The 19,780-nt window shown below is 39.8% G+C and overlaps 1 protein-coding gene across 6 annotated transcripts in view; it reads left to right on the top strand.

Annotated features, from left to right (window-relative positions):
• The window catches only part of CAB39L (calcium binding protein 39 like), a 63,085-nt gene that overhangs the window by 17,143 nt on the left and 26,162 nt on the right, over positions 1 to 19,780 (top strand). For 3 of the 6 annotated variants that reach the window (XM_048052489.2, XM_048052490.2, XM_013179646.3), the window contains one exon: positions 8,318 to 8,466. The exons of 1 other annotated variant lie outside the window; for it this stretch is intronic. In XM_048052489.2, coding sequence (XP_047908446.2) covers positions 8,365 to 8,466 — 102 coding nt within the window. In that variant the 5' untranslated portion in view covers positions 8,318 to 8,364. Of the gene's footprint in view, positions 1 to 97; positions 116 to 8,317; positions 8,467 to 19,780 lie in introns of those variants that run through there. 2 more of the 6 variants (XM_066988980.1, XM_048052491.2) reach the window with 2 other exon arrangements.

The following is a 19,780-nucleotide window of genomic DNA, read 5'->3' as shown; positions in this document are numbered from 1 at the left end:
CATTTCTCTCGCTCCTCTCTGCTGACTGCCTGCAGCTGCGGACTTGCTCTTGAGATGCAGAGGAATGAGAGCACAGCCACTTGCATAAGAAACTCAGGAGCTGCTAGGGATGAATGTAAGATGAGCGTGTGTGTGAATTGTCACAAGAAACTCCGTATGGAAATTAACCATCTCGCTATTTATAGTCAGTGGGTCTTCTCAACCTGAAATTCTAATTCCGTGAGAGGGGCTGTTCCTCAGGTCTTCATTCAGGCAGAACTTTCACTGAGCTTAAGGGAAGCTTTTCTGAACAAAGACTCTTTCTTGGACTAATTTTAGTAGTAAAGTGAAATTACCACTCTAAAGAATTATTTCAATAATCAGGCTTGCTTAAGTCATGGTCAAGTTAATGCTGTTTCGAGGGGTAACACAGTTACTGAGCAAAAAGAGAACTGGTATTAATGTTCCTCACTAATGGATTTACAGGAAGTCCTATTCCCTCTTGGCTGCTGCCTATGTTCTTTAAATTATATTACCATTTTCCATTATTTCTACAGTTGTTATTAATACTAGAAATGGAAATTAAACTTGGTTTCCCTTTCACTTAAGTAATTGAAAAGCTGTTAAGGGCTGTTATCTTAAAATTGTATGTACTTTAGAGATGTTAGTTAAGAGATGTCTTTCTGCACATCTGAGCATGTGGGAGTTTTTTCTATGGACTACAGTTAGGCATAGACTTGAATTCTTAATTTTTTAGCTTTGAAAGACTCCCATGTTGATAAATGGCGACAGGGATCCCAAATATTCTTTTTATCAATCCTGTCAAACTTAGTGGCTGTAAAATCTGCTGCTTTCTTATCTTTCTAGTTTTATTCAATATAAAGTGATAACCTGCTACTTCTGGCTAGTTTGTTAGCATCCGTGGGAGAGTCTGTGTGATACAAAAATGATTGATGCAGGTATGAGTATGGTACTACAGATGCAATTTTTGCATGGCTTTAGAATATGAATGTTACCTAAGATTGCTGTGTGCAAACACTGTTTTATAATAAATATTTTGTAATTATAGATGTGTTAGCACAGGATTTGCTGCACTAAGAGGATGCTAGGTAGCAAAGTCAAGTACTCAGAAAGTTCCTAACTTTAATTCTGGCACTTCTCTGTACCAATGTAGTCTGTTCTCTCTATCCTTCTCGGGGTACTTTCATAAAGTTTCAGTCTTGATTTATATAATCACACATTTACACCTCCTTTTCCATCATATCTTTCTGGGTTTGGTTCATGAGCATCTGAGCTGTAGTGTCTGCTTCAGCAGAGGCCCTGCCTCTCTGGCCTCTTTCCATCCCCTCTTTCCCATCTTGTCCTGGTAGGGCTGTTTGTAAGACTGTGTGGAGAACTGGGCTGGGAACCAGTTCTGACCTTTTTTTCCCACCAGGCTATTTTCTTGTTCACCTGGATCACTTCCCTGACCTGGCTTACCACATGGCCCAGCAAACAACTGTACCAGTCCAGCAGAGGTTGTGTTGTAGGAGTGTGAATAGATCTGGAGCAAGATGGCACTGTCAGGGAGCAGAGGGCTCATGAAACTGTGGCCTCAGTGACCTGATAACTATTCAGCATTTGAAAGACTTTTTTTTGTTCTTTATTGGATGGGCATTCAATTGAAAATACAATTATTAATTTCTTCAATTGCTTCTATAGAGCTACATCACACCACTTGAGTCGAGCATCACCATGGTTGCCTTCAGTTTCACAATAATATCATGTGGTTGTTCAATAGTATTATTATTATAATTCTTACTCTATAGAGGTAGGCAGATTAAAGGCAGAACTGCCTAGTGATTTTCTGTCTGATCTTCAGGATGCTTACCACCTGTTGGAAGAGGGTTTTGTGGGGAAAGTAGTAAGCATTACCGCAAGGTTTTGTATGTTCCAGGTAAAGTTTCAGCCAATATCCGCCTTTGTGCCAGGTCCTTTCAAGACTGGGAATGCAACAAGTAGCCAACAGCAAGGCTTACTATGAGTAAATTCCTGAGGTTTTGGAATAATTTTGTTGCCAAGCAGAGATGGCACTCGTTCAGCCTAACACAAAACTGTCCTCTCTTTTCATCTGTTCATCTTTTGTCTGATTTGCAATGTACTTTTCAAAATCTGCAACTTGTTGAGGAGAAGAGAAGTTTTCAAGAGAAGTTACTTGTGTAGCCCTGATTCCTTCTGCCTGCCAAATAAAATGTGGATTGTGTGAGGGGACTGCACGGGGAGGAGAGCTCAGACTTGTCCAGGTGATCAAAAAGTCTTCTATTTCTTGCTTTGAGTTCTTGACTCTGTAATTGCCACAACCTTCCCAAATATTGTGGGAGGGAGAAATGAAGAGGGGAATAAAGCATCTCTTTCACTATATAGATACTGATTGGGCAAAATTATGAAGAACGTCTGCTGATTCATGCCCAAAATACATGGGGGTTTAGGCACACTGAAGTGAATGGAAAATGAAGCCTCTTTTTCCACAGAAGAAAGTCTCACTCAGTATGAGTTACTGAAATATTTTTATTCTGATAAATAAGTAGATGAAGGTTAGGAACTAAGAAAAGACAGATGTCTGATACTTAAGGGAAGGGAAATTATTCTCTCATTCATTTTTGAATAGCAAATTGCTTGTCCGGAGGAACATCTGAGAAGAATGCACTAACAGGATCACATGCTCTCATTCTTGCCTTTGTGGGCAGGAGGAAGTGTTTGTTGTTGAGCTACTTAACTGAGTCACTTTATAGTGGGATCGGCTGATGAGTAGAGTGATGTTGCTGGCTGCATTTTCCCTCATTGCTCTTACAAGCTCAGCTTTGCTGTAATCTTCTAAGAAAGCATATGATAAAGAGCAAAGAATTCAAGGAGAGTGCCTATAAACAGAACTAGATCTATTAGTGTGCTTTATAGTTGTATCAAAGAGTTCAAATTGCAGTGATTTTATTTTCTAGTGCATTCCCTTTATGGGCAGATAAATTGGCAGAAGAGAATTTTTGAAGACTGATAAAGCATAGGCTTTGGTGTCAGATGATCTAGGTTTCATTCCTGGCAAAGGCACTGATTTTTAATTTTTATGTTTTAAATGTGGCCTTTTGTAAGTCTTCTGATCTTTCTGTGCTTCAGCTTCTCCCTTTGCAGAGGGGAGAGAGTAACAGCATGTATATAGCAGTTTTGGAATTGTGTTTTCAGCCTTAATTAAATGTTTGCAGAGTTGGAGGCCTCTGAGGGAAGGCATGCTCTGAGTATAAAGGGATGTTATGTTATCTGTGACAGGCTACTGAATATCTTAGAGCTCTCTTCTTGTAAACCTTATATACCTCTAGATTCAATTTGCTATGTCTATGTGAAATACATTTTTTCTTTTATCAGAATTGAACAGGCACAGCTAAACATTTAGAAAGTGTTGCTTTAAAATTGTCTTTTGGTGTTTCTGTCACTTATCTGAAATAAAATCAATGCCTTTTTTCCCCACTAACAAGCATACTCTGAAAGTATTTTTATAAAGGCAGGCCTTGTAAAAAGTGTTGGATTCCGCAGCACTGGAGGCAGAAATACTCTGTGTATACTGATGGCAACAGCAGACTTTGGAAACCACAATTCCTTGTTCAGTGCTGCCAGGGCATTTCCCCTGTGAATGGGAGAGACAACTTTTGGAGGCTGTGAGACTCGGGCCGGTGAGATACAGCTGTTTCTTTCCTTTGCCTCATGAAGCCTCTTGCAAGAGTACTGGTGAAATAACATCATCCCAACTAATGCTTCAGAAATCGGCTGGTCCCTGGTAGGAATTCAGAAGTGACTACAATGCATTTCTGATGTTATAAAAACATATGCTGCTGAAAACATTTTCCATCAAATGGTTATTCCTAGAAAGTAGGAAAGAAAGGGGCTCATTCAGCTCTGTCCCTTGCTGCCAGACAACAGTGTCAAAAATTTATGAACAGATGCTCTGTAGTGTGCCTGTTAGAGCAAGTTATTCCAAAATCTCAGAGCTCCAATGGTTAGAAAACTTTACATTTTTAGCTTATGTTTATTCGTTGGCAGATTACAGCCACTTGCTTGTGCACAAATAACATGTTATTATTTTAACTGAAATAACTTCTTGAGCCTCCCTGTATTTTTCTTCTAGGCTTACTCTGATTTTATTTGACTTTGGGTGTTCAGTTTTGTGTACGTTATTCCATATGAAGTTTCATCAAGACTTTGTACAAAGACATGAATGCTTTTGTCTTTCTACTGGAAATTACTTCCTCAATTCATTGCAGATTTGTGTTTGTCTTTCTTCTGTCTGTAAAATACCAGTGTTGTGCCCGGGTGTCTGTCATTTCTTATGGTAGTCCTCATCTTGAAGCAGATATTCTTGTCTGTTCTCCTGTTCTGCATTATCTGATACTTTCTACTCTTATTTTTTATCCCATTTTATTATGTCAGTCTATCAGTTTATTATTTATGACATTTATTATGTCAGGCTATCCAGTTTTGCAGGCAATGATATTCCAGTCTTCTTCAGTATTGATGACGTCTTCATATTTTGAGTCATCACAGTTTGTTGGTAGGGTCTCAGTTCCAATGCCTCTCTAAATAAAGTTCCATCCCCAAACTGCTGTTGCCTTCTCAGAGGATCAATCTCCATTTACATGGTAATTTTCTTTCTACTTCTTCTATTATATTCAATTTAGTATGTTTCTATGTCAAATTATGGGATCTACTATATTTTCTTGGACTAAAAATATACTTTATTAATAACAGATTGTAGTATGAGCCGCTTCTAGTAAGCTTGTATTGCATTCTTTTCAGTTTTCATTTATATTTGTATTTCCATTATTTTTAGGCTGGTTTCTTGAAGGAGCAAAGCTTTGCATGGTCACGGTGTCCATCTCTCATTCTAATTCTCTTCCCATTGCAACATTTGAACTTACTGGCCAATTTGAAGCAACTTTTACACAGGGCTAGATATCTTGAAAATACTGAGTTCCCCTCAAAAAAAACACCAAAATGGAAATAAGTGATGAAGGGAATAGGAAATTTAAACCAGATTAGTACATCTACTGAAGAGAAAAGCTTCCAACTAAAGTTTGGAGAACAGAGAGAGTTAGTATAAAGAAGAGGACAGGGCAGAAATGCTGCAGCTGCAGGAACAGCTTTCGCTAGAGCTAATGCTTTCTTAGATGCTGGAGAATCCACTCATGAGAAACAAATCCGGAGGTAAGGAGTCCTTGTTTTGCCTTGCGCCCTGTGGAATAGCCAGCCTAAGACGAAGTTGTACAGCTTCTAAATGTCAGCAAAGCACTTTTACCAGCACTTGTTCTGTCTGTAATTGTGAATCGCATGTGCCCCTAAGACGTTCCTACGTGGAAGAGCCAAAGGGACTGGAATCTGACTGTAACCTGCAGCTGCCAGTGTTCTCTGAAGTGACGGAGTATCTCTGCCAGATGCTGGTGGGTTAAAAGCCATGTCCTGAAAAGGGGTAAATCCAAGGCAGTTCTTTGCACAGCTGGGATTCCTAATGGCCATAATTCCCCCTTTTTTCTCTGTATCTTCTTCCACTTGGAAGCAGTGGATGCTTTGCTTTGGATGTAAGACTGATAAATGAAGTGAAGCAGAGACTTGGCTCTGCTTAGCGGAGGGATGAACTAAACAGTCTCTTGAGTCCCTTCCTGCCATATTATCAGAAACTTTGCTGTTGTGATTAGGACAGTGGTAGGCTATGAGGTGAATAGAAAAGATCATTTATCACTGAGCAGTGCTGTGGTGACTCAATAGTCAGATGAACTATACAGAGGAAAAGTGCTAGCCTGGCTACTGGGGTGTTTTGGCAACATTAGTGATTATTTAAATACACTGGACTCTAGACAGCTATGTAAGTTACTTTTTTTTTGGGGGGGACATGCTTGTAATTCATAGCCAACATCAGTTAGAAATGTGGACTTCATTTTCTTAAATCTCAGAACCTCTAGGTCATGACTGCCTCAATTAAAAAAAAAAATCAAAATATCTCCCCCTTTGCATTTCCTTGTGTGGAGACCTGTCAGAGGGGAAGATGAAAGGATGTCTTAAGCAACCTGAATAACCCTACCACACCTTGGTGATTTTTTTTCTAAAATGCAGCATGCCGTCTAAGCTCCTGCTCTCCAAATGTCTCTTACATCTTCATATCCTCATGCCTTACCTTCATGGGTAATAAAAACATGCAGATTTAGGTCCTTCTGTAACTATGTCATGAAGAACTAATCTGACTGCAGAACATGTGAGGTTATAGGGTGCTTGGCACTTGCTAGCAGCTTACAAACAAATTTATTGTATAATACTGCCTTTGCCTATAAGTATGAAGTAAGCTAACTGGTGAGAGGCCCAGTCTTTTCTGGTGCTTGTGTGTAGCTGAACATGCCCAAATGAGTTAGTCACGAGTATACCCAGCCTTCAGTCTTGCACGTTGGCAAGTTGAGGTGTGACTCTGCTCTGTTGCTGATCGGATGCTGCTGCCAAAAATCACAGTTTTGAGCTCGATGGGAGCAGCGCTAAGCGCTCGTTTTGACTCCTTAGTTGAGAGCTCAGCCAAGTATTGAAGGTTATGTAGCCAAAACTGCAAAAATAAAAATTAATTTGAACCAAACCATGAGTTTGAAAATGGAAATCTGAAGGAGGAGAGCTTTCAGAACTTGAACATGAAAATATTTCTGTGAAACTAGCCTAGCAACAACTGAGAAGCTATATACAAATTCATGTACTCTTGACATTATTAAGGAACTTTTGGTTTAAAGATGATATTTAAAAATATTTCCTTTGTGTCATAGAAACTGTTCTTGTAAAGATAATCTGCAAATATTTTGAAATGTTTTTAATAAGATGTTAGGACAGAATCTGTATAGTTTGTTTTTTTTACTACTCCTCTGCGGTTTGAATTTTATACTTGACTGTTTTATGTGATTGCTATTTGTATTTGTAATAGAATGTATATGTAATCTAAGTATTAGTTCCTTAGGGTATTTTGGGATTAATAAAATATGGATGTATAGCACAAGTGGGATCATACTTCATGTTAGACTGAAGTTTTTTGGTAGTAAAAACAGAGCACAAGAGGATCGTGTTCATTTGGGACTACTGGAAAGTCATTGCACAGTTCTGTTTTTTTAAAAAATATATATCATGTATTGTACTAATTTAATTCTCTCCTTTAAAACTTCTTGGATAAAGCTTTTTTATTGTAAGAGTTGAAATAGAACAAGGAAATGGAAGTGATTTGTGTATATATTTGTGCTTTCACAGCTAATCTTGCAAATGTGTGAGAGAAGGGTTGGTGACAATGGTTCTCTTTGGTTGTGGAAAGAGATGAAAATATGAGCTTATTTTGGCTTTTTTTTCTTCTTCATGTTGTACAAGCTGAAATGCAGAATAGGACTGTGCTCTCCCTGTAAAGTGTTACTGGCCTAACCAGAACATATTCCCATGCACAGTCTGTCTGCTTCAGTAGATCTTTGTATCAGACCCCAAGCAAGAGCCATGGGAGTTTACCACTTAATGCTTTGTAGGATCATAAACCAAGCTACTTGGTTTCTTTCTTGTATAAATACAGTGATTTAGTATTTGCCTTTCCAACCATCCAGAGGAGGAGTGCTTTAAATTAAACAAGCAAACATATTTTCATTGAAATGCTCAGTCTTTCATTTAAATGTCATGAAAACATGTCCATGTTTGTGACTGATTCTCTATTTCTGATTTAATTCAGGCAATGTAAAACATAAATGAGATCTGACCCACAGGTACTGATGGATTCTTGAAGTCTGTCAGACTTTGGGAGTAGCCTAAACTGCTTCATATCGAGAACCTTTAGACCAAAAAAGAAAATCAGCTGAAGAAGAACGAGTGATGGCTGATAAGCTGGGGCCTTTTTGCAACGTTTTAAACAAAGGATGTTTTTAGTGTGCTGGAGTCTGAAGTTAGTTACTGTGCATCGCAGTGGAACTGGTAAAGCTTGAAAGAAACCAGTATCAGAAATCTAGGAGTCTGACAGATATTCATTGTCCAAAATACGTTGGGCATACACATACAGACTCACTGGGGCACTGAACTGTAGGTCTGAGGCTTTAGGAAGCATCCAGCTCTTGTGCAGGTGCTGAGTAGCTTTCCACATGCTAGTGTTGGTTGTTGAATTCCCAATGAACCTGCAATGACTGTATATGAGGCCTTTTGCCTGCTTAGTTGAAGCAAAATATAGCGACTGAGGCATAACCTTTTCTTGTTCATAATGTTTGTGTATTTTTATTGCATTTTTTTGTATAAACCTTAAAAGCTATTTTTGTTTCTCATTTGGTTTAAGGCAGTCCTCTTCTATACTGAAAGAAGAAATCCAGGTGAAGAAAAAACATGCCTTTGTTTAGTAAATCGCACAAAAATCCTGCTGAGATTGTGAAAATTCTGAAAGAAAACATGGCCATATTGGAAAAACAAGAAAAAAAACCAGACAAGGTATGAGGTAATGTTGTAGATGACTGATAAGGGTTTTATGCTGGGGAAACTGCAGAATAAAGGGAATGAAATTGTGTTCGCTCACTGCCCTGATTCTGCAAGCACTTCCACGTGTAAGTAGCTTTATGTTTGAACAGCTCTACTGAAATCAGTGAGCTTTTGCAGAAGTAGAGGACAACAGATCTGGGGGTCAAAAAGAAAACGTTAAGATCCAGGAGCCTTATCCAAAAAGATTTACTACTTTGAATAGCAAGGCATCTAACAAAATAGCATGGAGGACTATGTGGAAATTATTATACAATTAATTGGTCTAGCAGGGTAACGAATGAGACTGCCAGATAATGTATAGGTACCCCCAGAGCAAAGCTTACTTCTGATGAGCGTTGTTCACATAAAGCATCAAACCCATATGTATGAGGTCTCACTGTATCAGTCCTCTTCAGTCTTCTCTGTGAGTGCTTCCTAAATGTGCTCTGCTTCTTTGTATTCTAACTATAGCGCTAGATTTTTGCTAATACTACTGCTGTCATTTAATTCTGTGATACAGACCTGAGTTACTTTTACTACTCTACTACTTAATGACCAGTTAAGAAGGCACATCCAACTATAGAAAATGATTTTAATTAATAACAAACTACTTTTGGGTTAGGACTGAGTGACAGTGGAGCAGAAGTAGCTGACAAATTACATTAGCACGGTTCTTATGCAGCTGATGTTTGTGTTTGCATGTTGTCCTTCTCCCACCTTGTGCAGGAGTTTGTATTAGAATGAGCCAAATCTACAAGGTAAGCACAGTTGCCTTTGCATCCAAAGTGAAATTCTCTGGAAACTTTTAGGTTCAAAGCAAGTAGCTCGGAGCGTGTTAATTATGTAACATCAGTCACGTGGATTTCAGTGAGGCCTCTGGTATTTGATGTCTCATGCTGAAATACCTTCGGTTAACTGAAAAAGCACTAAGAGATTTTGACTCTGAACTAAAACTTAGATAAATAAATAAATCGGCAGCGTCTGTCCTCCCCTTCTGAATTCATTCTTCAGAACCTGATTAAAGACGACATTCAAAGCAGAAGCTCTAGACTCAGGTTTCTTTTTGATTTGCTTTGCAGTATGACTCCTCTGAATTGTGGTTTCGAGCTGGGTTTTGGTGGTGGTATTTTTTTTTTTTGGATGTTAGTGACAAAGTATGAGAAATTCAGACTTAGAAAATGGAGAACTCAGTGTAATTTTTTCATTAAACTCATAACAGCTGGTGTGTGTTTTCCTCACAAAGTGAAAGATATGGGAGATTTCCCCTAGCTGTTTAGGATGGAGACAGCTTGTGAATTTACTAATGATGCTTATTCTACATTTGATTGAATGGGATGCAAACAGGCCATTTAAAATATCTAAAAATCCTAATCTGGCAGACTCTCCTGAACTGTGAATTCCGTGAATTGTGTTCATCTGAACAATCCTGTATAATTAACACTTTAGCAGCCAGCTTAACTGACAAGTCCATGCTGTCTTTGAGGGAAGCATTCTGCTTTCCGTGCACAGCCCACTTGTCTCACCTACTGATTGTGCCTGGCTGGCATTTGTGTGGCCATGAGAGGGGTCAGGATCAGGGAAATGTTCAGCCTGGTGACTCTGTCCATGTCCCCCCTGCCACACATCCATCACTTTTCTCTGGGTTGACAAAAAATGAGGCTAGTTTTTCCATATTCTCTGACATAGTTTATTATTACTGTATGGAGGCTGTTACCATCGTAAATGGGATAAATGTGAGTGACTGGGGGAGAGGAGGGAGGGGGGACAAGGCAGTCACTTCAGCTTCAAGACAAAGTCAAGAAAGCAGCCCCGTTTTGGATGGCGTTTACACATATGCTTACATGGCTTGTTGAATCAGGACCTTGCGCTCTGATTCAGAGGAAGCACAAAGGGCCTTTCTCCCTTTGCAGGAGAAGATCAGAGGTTCATCAGTAATGCTACCATTCATCTGAAGCATTGCAATGAGCTGCTCTGAAATACATCCTACTTGACAATGAAGGTAGCCTGATAAATGGTCCTGAGTTCAGGCAGGTAAATCAGAAGGAAATATCTTCAGTACTGTGACAATGATAAATTTAAAAAAATGTTAGGGAAAATAACTCTTGCTAAAACAGTCACTATAATGTCTGTTACTAGACATACAGGGTTTGTGGGCTCAGTAGACTTGTGTTTGAATATTGGTTGGATTTTGAATTGGAGAAGATGGTGGTGGCATCTTCAATGGTGCACGTTTTCAAAATTTACTCATACTATACTAATAGATAACGTTTTGTCATAAGTATGATTACAGAAATTTTAATGAAAACAAGAACAAAGAAAAAGTATAGTACTGCACTCTGTTCTCTGCAGAGACTTGTAAGATGTTGAAATTTCTCTCCGATTTATGTTCCAAAGGGAGAGTCTTAAACTTTGATAAAAGGACCCAGAGTTCTGTCTCCTTCCTGCAAGATCTACAGACCCTCGATATCTAAAAGCTGCCCAAGGGTTTTTGGACCCTGTGGGCCTATGAACAAAGAAGTTTTGGGGATCAGGGCTCTCCCATTTTTTCTGATTTCTGAGAAAACTGGAGAGGTGCCATTGTGCCTCATCATAAAATTGAGGTTCCCAGGACTTGTAGGAATGCCACTGCACAGCATCCCTGATGTTGCTTGCTTGCAAAACTGCTTTCAGCTAGAACTTGCCTCAGATATTTAAACAAGATGCATCCTGTGACAGTTCAGTTGTTATTGTAGTACAGCAAATGTGGCATGTGGGCTGAGACAGCTAAAAGCTGCTAATAAACTTAGAGCTGACAGAGAAGAGCAGCAAGGCCTAAGTAACTGCAAGCCTGGAGGAGAACTTCCCCATTCCCTTTCCTGAGCTGAGAATCTTAAGTATGAGGTGAAAACGCCATGGGCTGGGGCCGTACAAGGCTGGCAGTTCAAATAAAGCCTCATGCAACTTTCAGCAGGAGCCATCTGTGCTCCAGAGGGGCTATTTTTAAATAATGCAGAAATGGTCATTCCTCCCAAGCTATGCAGTGCTCAGGTAGAAGGAGCCTGTCAGCAAATTGGTGAAGACTTTTTGAGTAATGGGAAGAGGGGCAAAGATACAACTTGATAGACAGGGTGAAAGGAAGCTACTTGTAAGTGTAAAGGCAATTCTACGCCTTTTCCAAGATACATTTCCACATATACACACAATATACAGAAGTTTGCCCTCTTTCTTAATGATGCTTATTGTTAGTCACAGAATAGGGCCCATTCAGACTTTGACTGGCCTATTGACTGGACTAGCATCTGTCTCCTTAGATAAGGATTGAATTTGACCCAGTTCTTCCACATATTTTTTTAATCCATTAATGTGTGCAGTGTTGCCATAATGCTCTTTAAACATTCCCAACTGAAAAGTAGGCCAAGTTGGAATGTTCCTTCCTTAGTTTTTACTTTATGGGTGTTTTATTTTTGTTTGCTTGCATGTGTGTTTAAAGCTTTGCCGTTTTCTAGGCTGCATTCTGAAAGCTGACAGCACGGGTTGAGAAGTGCTACCACGCATGGTTCCTCTTCCTGTGAAGTGCTCTTTCTGACACCTTATTTTTTCTTTAATTTTTTAATAGCATCTACCTTATAGAAGGTATTGCAGCAATGGAAAAGCAAGTGTAACAATTACAGGATTAAGTAGGCTAAAAAAGCTGAAAAGCATACTGAAGCCTTCCTTGTCAAGCATCCTCCTTCTCCAACATCTGCAATAAATGAGGTGTTCCTGTGACATGTACAGTTGCTGATATCACGTTCAGACTTTGATGTAGTGAAGAACAATTAATTGTATGTTATTGCAGAATTCTATAAATCTCATGAAAAGTTAATCTCACTCATGTAGAACCAAACTTGTTAGTATTTAATGAGAAATATCCATTCTGGAATTAACTAGAAAAGCAAGGAAATATTGAACAACCTAGGAAAGGAAGCCTTCAGGGTTTAGACCCTGTACATCCTCCCGCTTTCTGGCACAGGCTGCTGTATCAGAGGATGTGCGTAAATAGGGAGCACGGAAGAGAAACCCTGATAGCAGCACAGTGGACAGCAGATTTGTTGAACCTGAGGAAAGAGAACCTATTATATGCTGGTCATAGTAGTTAATATATTACTGTGAATGCTATTGTGTATTTTATTGATGGATGTTGTAAAATGACATTAATGGAGCGGATGCTTGACCCACCTCACAAAAAAGGGGGGTGACATCTCATCTCCTTGGAGCCTCGTGTTCAGCCACAGACTCTGGTCAGTGTAAAGCCGTTCAGGTTGCACACAATACGTCCCCGAGGCATGTCCCTGAAAACATCACGCTCTCGCTGCTAACCAAACACGCTGGGGTGCGGCACCCCTGACTCAGTGCCATCTGTGGTGCCTACAGGTTTGGTAACATTTTCTGAACCCACGCTTCAGCAAAAGCCTTCCAAGTGTCACATGCTTTTAATTCAGAATAGGAAGCGGATCTGGGGCTGGTTGAAACTTGGCCTAGGCTTCTATGTGCTTGGCCATAAGCTGTCTGGGCTTGGCCTAGTTGTCCTGAAAGATTTGCAGTTTTTGGTAGCTGGTTCAAGCCGTGGGTTTGTCATGGACCCTAAAACCCAATGAGTTAGAGCTCATCTAGGGCTCCACATTGAGTGTTTTTCTGATAGGCAGAGCCACAGGCTGCAGCATCTTTAATTGGTATTCAGAAACATAGTGAAGCTAGATGTAAAATAACTCAAAACATCTAGTTTCTTCCCCTTTCAGTTACATTTTTCTAATAAGACTGCCTGTTCAGGTCAGTGTAATCTGACCTCCATTTCATCTCCATGTACTGTAACACATTCACTACTCTTCAGAAGGGGCAGGAGAGCAGCACTTTAATACAGCGACAGTTAAGAGTCTTTAAAATTTCCATAACATTTTTTTTATCAATAAATCCTGCTTTCTTATTTAGCACCAATGAAGCCATTACCAGAGCATTTTCATCTTCTTCCTGCACTGATAGAGCCATGGGGAAGCTGTGTGTAAGATGAGGTGCATGCAGAGGACAGGATGTGCATTTGCATGGAAGAGCGATTGGATGACTATCACAAATGCTAATACCTGTGGACTCGATTCCGCAGCTGCCAAAGTCAGTTGCAAAATTGCCTTTGACTTCACTGCTGTACACTGAAACAAAGAGAATAAGATAAGAAGGGCTTGGCGCCCCTTCCTTCTAACTCTGCACAAAATTCACATGCCCTGGGACTTTGTGGAATGTTTTGTGTTTCGGCCTCCCCATTCTGCCAAGGCCTGTTATTGCTCTTAGAGGTGGTGGGAGAAACTCCAGATACTATCAGATGCTAGTGCTGAGAGCTTAAAGCTTGTCTCTTCCGGTCTCTTTTTCATTTCTAAGCACCTTGCAACCTTTAGTTCTGCCGTAAGTGCAGGATTAACAATGGGAAAGGAATTTATGTCCAGGTGGGGCGACCCTATCTCTTTCATGCAATCATATTGCCTCTTAGAACTTTAATTATTGTGCCTGCTTTACTAGGTTGTCCTTGCCAGCCTCCTTGAGTAATAGGCCGTAATATTTTGCTAAATGTCAGAATTCAGCTTCCTGATCCAAAACATTCTGCTGAAGTCCACAGTTTGTTCCTGTATATCCTTTTAGCATGAAACTGCATCAAGAGTAAGTCAGTTGGGATGTTCCTGAAGACATCGAATTCAAATTCTCCTAATAGATATTCTCAGGAGTCCTTACACTTGCATTTAGAGAGAACTTTGTTGGCATTATTAAGAAGAAAAATTGGTTTGATTCACACAGTGAGAATGTTTATAAACAGAACTATAAACTAAAGGAGACGAAAGCAAACCTAGGAGCTTTATGCTTTTGGTTTGAACGTATGGCATGGGATACTGGAAGCTCACTGAATCACACACTGGAGTATTTTGCATCACACTGGCAGCTGTCTCTGTATGTTACTGTGTGCTGCTTTATAAGATAGCAACTGTTTAGAAAGGCATTTTTGCCCTGGAAATATGCTAAGTATATAAATAGAAGCAGTAAGATCCTATTTGCCAGGTTCTTATGGTCAATTGAGAATTTCCTGATCTCTGTGCAGATGCCAAATGTCAGACATTCTGTATTTTTCTAATGTATATTTAGTATCTGAATTTGAAAAGATAGAAGAAGTTCATGAGGTCTTTTTTTTTTCCTTGCTGTTATGGTTGGTCATTAATGTTACGTTGAGTCCCTATAAGAATAGGCCATTCTGACCTGTAAAATATGTATATATGTGTGAAACCTTTGACCTGCCTGTAAAGCAGGTAACACAGAAACAACCCACTGAAAGCCTTGAAAGTTGCATTTCAGGTAGAGGAGCAGCTCAGACTGTTGATTAATTCAAGGCCTGATACTTTTTCCGCTTACGGTTTTGTATTCTTCCTTGAAGGGGGAATAAAAAGATGCAGTGAATCTACATTCACAGAAGGGTTTGGGTTGGAAGGGACCTTAAAGATCACCTATTCGAACCCCCTGCCATGGGCAGGGACACCTCCCACCAGACCAGGTTGCCCAAAGCCCCATCCAGCCTGGCCTTGAACACCTCCAGGGATGGGGCATCCACAGATTCTCTGGGCAACCTGTGTCAGTGCCTCACCACCCTCATAGTAAAGGATTTCTTCTAAATATCTAATCTAAACCCTACCCTCTTTTAGTTTAAAGCCATAACTCCTTGTCCTATCACTCCACCCCCTGACAAAGAGTCCCTCCCCAGCTTTTCTGTAGAGCCCCCTTTAGGTTCTGGAAGCCTGCTATAAGGTCTCCTCAGAGCCTTCTCTTCTCCAGGCTGAACAACCCCAGCTCCCTCAGCCTGTCTTCATAGGAGAGGTGCTCTAGCCCTCTGCTCATCTTCGTGGTGCTCCTCTGGACTCGCTCTAACGCTTCTATGTACTTCTTGTGCTGGGGGCCCCAGAGCTGAACGCAGCACTCCAGGTGGGGTCTCACGAGCAGATTAGAGGGGGACAGTCACCTCCCTCACCCTGCTGGCCATGCTGCTTTTAGTGCAGCCCAGGATATGGTTGGTTTCTGGGCTGCAAGCACACATTGCATAATGGGAGATCTGTCTGCCTCTTTGACAAGCATAACAGATCTGGATCACAAATGCGTAATAGGGCATGTTTAGGATAAACGTGAAATTGGTGTAAGTAGCGAAGAAAAAGGAAAGGGCAAGGTTTGTAAGCAGAGGTAACTTCTATTAACCCTGTTGGAAGGGCTAGAAATTAGAGTTGTTAAAGTTAGGGACTTGTTAAAGTATTGCTGTGATGTGCTTTGGGTTGTTTCAAAAACTGCCTTTGTGAAGTTTTTGTGTCTGAAGCAGAAGACCTGCTTTGTTTTTTTGCTATATCACACACAGGCAGTTACAGATAAGACAGCTTACCCTTTGAGTATGGAAAATCCAAAATTACGTGATTGCAGAAAAAAAAATTCAGCTTTCTGCATGAACAACAGATAAGACTTTTGTTTTAACCTTCCACGCTACCCTTTAAAATCTCCCTGGAAGATTTTACAAGAACAGAAAAATTTTAAGACCTGTAGGATTTCTTCATAATCCCTTAATGAAAAACACAAGGCACTCCTTATTGCAGTGTCTTGTATAACTGTAAAATATAGAGAAAAATGTAATTTTTCAGGCAGCATTCCCAGCTTTTCCAAGCCTGCTAAATTGCTATCCTAAGAACGTTGTAATACACTTTGGCCTTCCTGCAGAGATCACTCCAAAAGAATAGGTAAAACTGAGAAATAGTCTTCTAGATCTGGCAAAGCGAGTTAGACTGAAGAACCCAGTATTAGTTCTGTGGGAAAGGAAAATTAAGATGTTTCATAACATTGGAGTGCTGAAATATTTAATTATAGGCATAGTAGCATTACCCATTCTGAAATAAAGAGTGAACCTCTGCAACAAAGTCAGCTGGTCTTCAGACTTCTGTTAAGCTGCAGATAGGAGAGAGAGTCTTGATATCTTGAAGAAAGGAGAGGAAGAATTTTTTTTCCAAATAGAATTTCAGGGAATCATTTCTTCATGTGCTTCTTTCTTTATGTTATGATCCTGTTAAGTCAACAACGACAAGGCTTTGTTCTACAAGGGAAGCAAACTTAAGACCAAGCATCTTCAACACATAAGTTCCCAGCTCTCACTGCTGAAGCTGTTGATAGGTTTGGAAAGACACATTAATGCTGACAAAACCCCAACTTTATCAACAGGAGAGGCTGAGCATGTTTATAATTGAACTTAGAGAATTAATGTATGCTTATCTATTCTGTCAGTTCTCCATCTCTAAGGCTATTACACATTAGCCCAGTAAGGTTAGTAGGCTGATCGAAGCAAGAACTGTTACGTTTCAACATTTGCACAAAAAAATTTATTTCCAAATGAACTCTCAAACTTTCTGTGAGTTGCTGGTCACAGAAGACTATGCTCTGTTTAAAAAAGAAAAAAACAAACAAACTAAAAAAAACAACAACTTGTTAGTCCTGTGTTGGGCCAAAGTAGAGAAGAAATGGCCATTGCTGGAAAACTTGCCTTCATTGCACAGGTCAGTACAGGTTGTACTCTCCTTTATTTCCTTTACGTAGCTATTGCAAATCGGTATTGTAACTCACTCACGACTTACCAATGTACCCACACTGAATTTTACAATGTTCTGGAGTGGCATTGGATCCTCCCAAGTTTGGATGTTGTGAACTGAGATGCCAGTAGTGCTCACATGGCAGAAATAAAGACTTAGAAGCCTGTGATTTATTTTAGGAGATCGAGATCCTGATGCTTGTGCAGTGACAGCAACACAAACGTTAAATTGATGCGCATGCTGGGAATCAGCTTGCATTTAATTTTTTGCTTTGTTGTCCCTGTCTGCAATTTATTTGTCCAAAGTTCAGCATATGCCACTTTTGACACTTGCATGTAATGTGTATATAAGCTCTTCTACTTAGGACTATGTGTTCAGTTGTCTCACTCTCTTTCCTATGTTCTCACACCAGCATCTCTAAAATGTAATGTAATAAATTCAATCACGATGTAAAGGACTCATGCCTAGAGAAGCATGGTCTAATAGTTCTGAAAAAATGTGCTTAGTTGCAAGGATGAGGAAAATGGCTAAAGTGTTTACAAGGTTCATGAAACCCTTTCTTTTGCTCTGTGACTTCTGCTGAAGTGACAGTTGCAGCACTTGATTATTGTTGCTGTTGCAACTGATGTAAGGTAAATTGTGGTACAGAAGTCATAGTAGACTTCAGAGTTTCTATCAAATCTCTCTTTTTGTCACAAAAATTATGTTTGTGACATCGCTGGGAGGAAGAGTGTCTTGCTGAGGGTTTTGCAAATTTTCTTAAAGAGGGTTGGAACCAGTCTGGCTTCTTATGAGAAGTTCTGCAGCTATTTTTCTGTTGTCTTTTTTGTTCTATGTATTTGAGTGAATATATTTGGCTTTGTTGTTTCTTTTGGACGGATCTGGGATCTTTGGATCTTGGAATGACTTTTTCTTCAGAGTCTTGAGCAAGTTTCCATCCCAGACACAGTGCTTATCTACTTAGGGTATTATTCTAAAAAAATAGTAAGATTAAGTGGAAATGTCAAAGTGGAGACTGGAAGTGGCTGTTAATTCACAAATCTGTGCTTGGGACTGATTTTTCTACAGGTAGATTATAAGGGATAGAGGTAGAAGAGCAGTCCTTAGATTTGACCAGGAATAGCTTTTGGTAGAGGCTTGAATGTCAAACCACAGAATATCCAGAGGGTATAAAGAAGGAGGAAGTCAAATATGAAATGTAAATTGCATGTACAAAAGCAAAGAAGGTGAGAGGATGGGTTGGCAGATCGATTAGAGTAACACAGCTCCATTTGGGCCCCGTTGTGCCCGTCAACGCTACAATGTTCTGTCGTTTCTTTCTCCTTCAGCACTTTACTTTTCGGCCTCATTTTGAGAACAAAACAAAAAGCAGAGTATTGCAGGCTTTTTCCACACATCAGAAAGGACTACTTCTACTTTAAAGGAGAGGTATTAATTTTTTTACCCACAGAATGCCAGAGATATTCACACCCTACCAAGAAGAATGGGTGAAAAGCCAAAAACGTATGGGTTTTCCTTTGATATGAAAATATTTGCACAGCTCTTATAAAGATTTAGAGCTTTAGTTTACAAGATAGCACCCCCGTTGTTAATCCCATCTGTACTCTGTGGGATATCTCTAGTGACATACCACTAACGTTTGTGTTAAAAATAGGCTCTTCTACTGAACTGCATTAAGGAACAAAAAGAATTCTGCTGTGGTTAAAGTTACCGCATAGTCATACTCATTTACACGCCACTCATGCTGGCCTATCTAAACTAGAAAACTGTGAATAGGTACAGACAGACTGGGGGAGATGCTTTATGCTGTCCAAAATGGATGCTTGAATCATCCAGGTAGATGTGATGTGAAGGTGGCTTTTTTTCAGTTTATACTAATGTGAATAAAATCCGTGATGTAAGTCAATATTGAAGTGTTCGGAGATCAGCAGCATTTGAGAGATGTCTCTCCTGAGCGCTGTGGGGTTGTTTTATGCAGATTGATGTGGTGACATTTGAAAGCATGACATTTTCCCTTTCAGTTTATGTGAGAGACGTATTGAAATTATCGATCTGGCTTTGAACATCCATTAATGTCCAATTAGCTTTTACAAGTGACTGTGGTTTTTTATTTCTTTTTTTTTTGTTCTGTGTTTATTGTTTTATATATTTTTTTCCTGCTTAGCTAATGAAACACTCATTTCAAGTAAGTGTTTTGCAATATAGATGGAAAATGCTGCCTTAGCTTTGGAAACTTCCACCATCTTTGCTTTCAAACCTCTCCTTTACTTGCTTACCACGCCCTGCCAAAAAACAATCCAACTGGCCTTATATATGCGCTAGCTGCTGGTCATGCGTGTATTAAATATATCCTGACCCAGAAAGAGCTATAGCCTGCACAGCCCAATGGCTACAGCAGGTAGGATTTAAAGCAAACACACGCTCACAAATCAAGCCTTTGCTCCAAGGAGCCTTTATTTATACAGAATGGAAAGGAGGAGGCTGTGAGGACAGAGCTGTCTCGCTGTGGCCGATGGTTGTTTCCCCTTTGAAACCGGGATGTTGTAATTCACATCTCGTTGAAACCTGCTGACTGCCACAAACACCAAGCTGTTACCTGTTTTTGTGCTTTTCTCTTTCATTTTTTGTCTGTTGTAAGCTTTCTGCTCCGAGTATTTCATAGGGCAGTTCTTGATTTGTTTTCT

This window comes from Anser cygnoides, chromosome 1, assembly GCF_040182565.1.
Source record: "Anser cygnoides isolate HZ-2024a breed goose chromosome 1, Taihu_goose_T2T_genome, whole genome shotgun sequence".
Taxonomy (NCBI): domain Eukaryota; kingdom Metazoa; phylum Chordata; class Aves; order Anseriformes; family Anatidae; genus Anser; species Anser cygnoides.
Note: the sequence above shows the minus strand (reverse complement) of the source record. Positions and strands in the feature narration are given on the sequence as shown.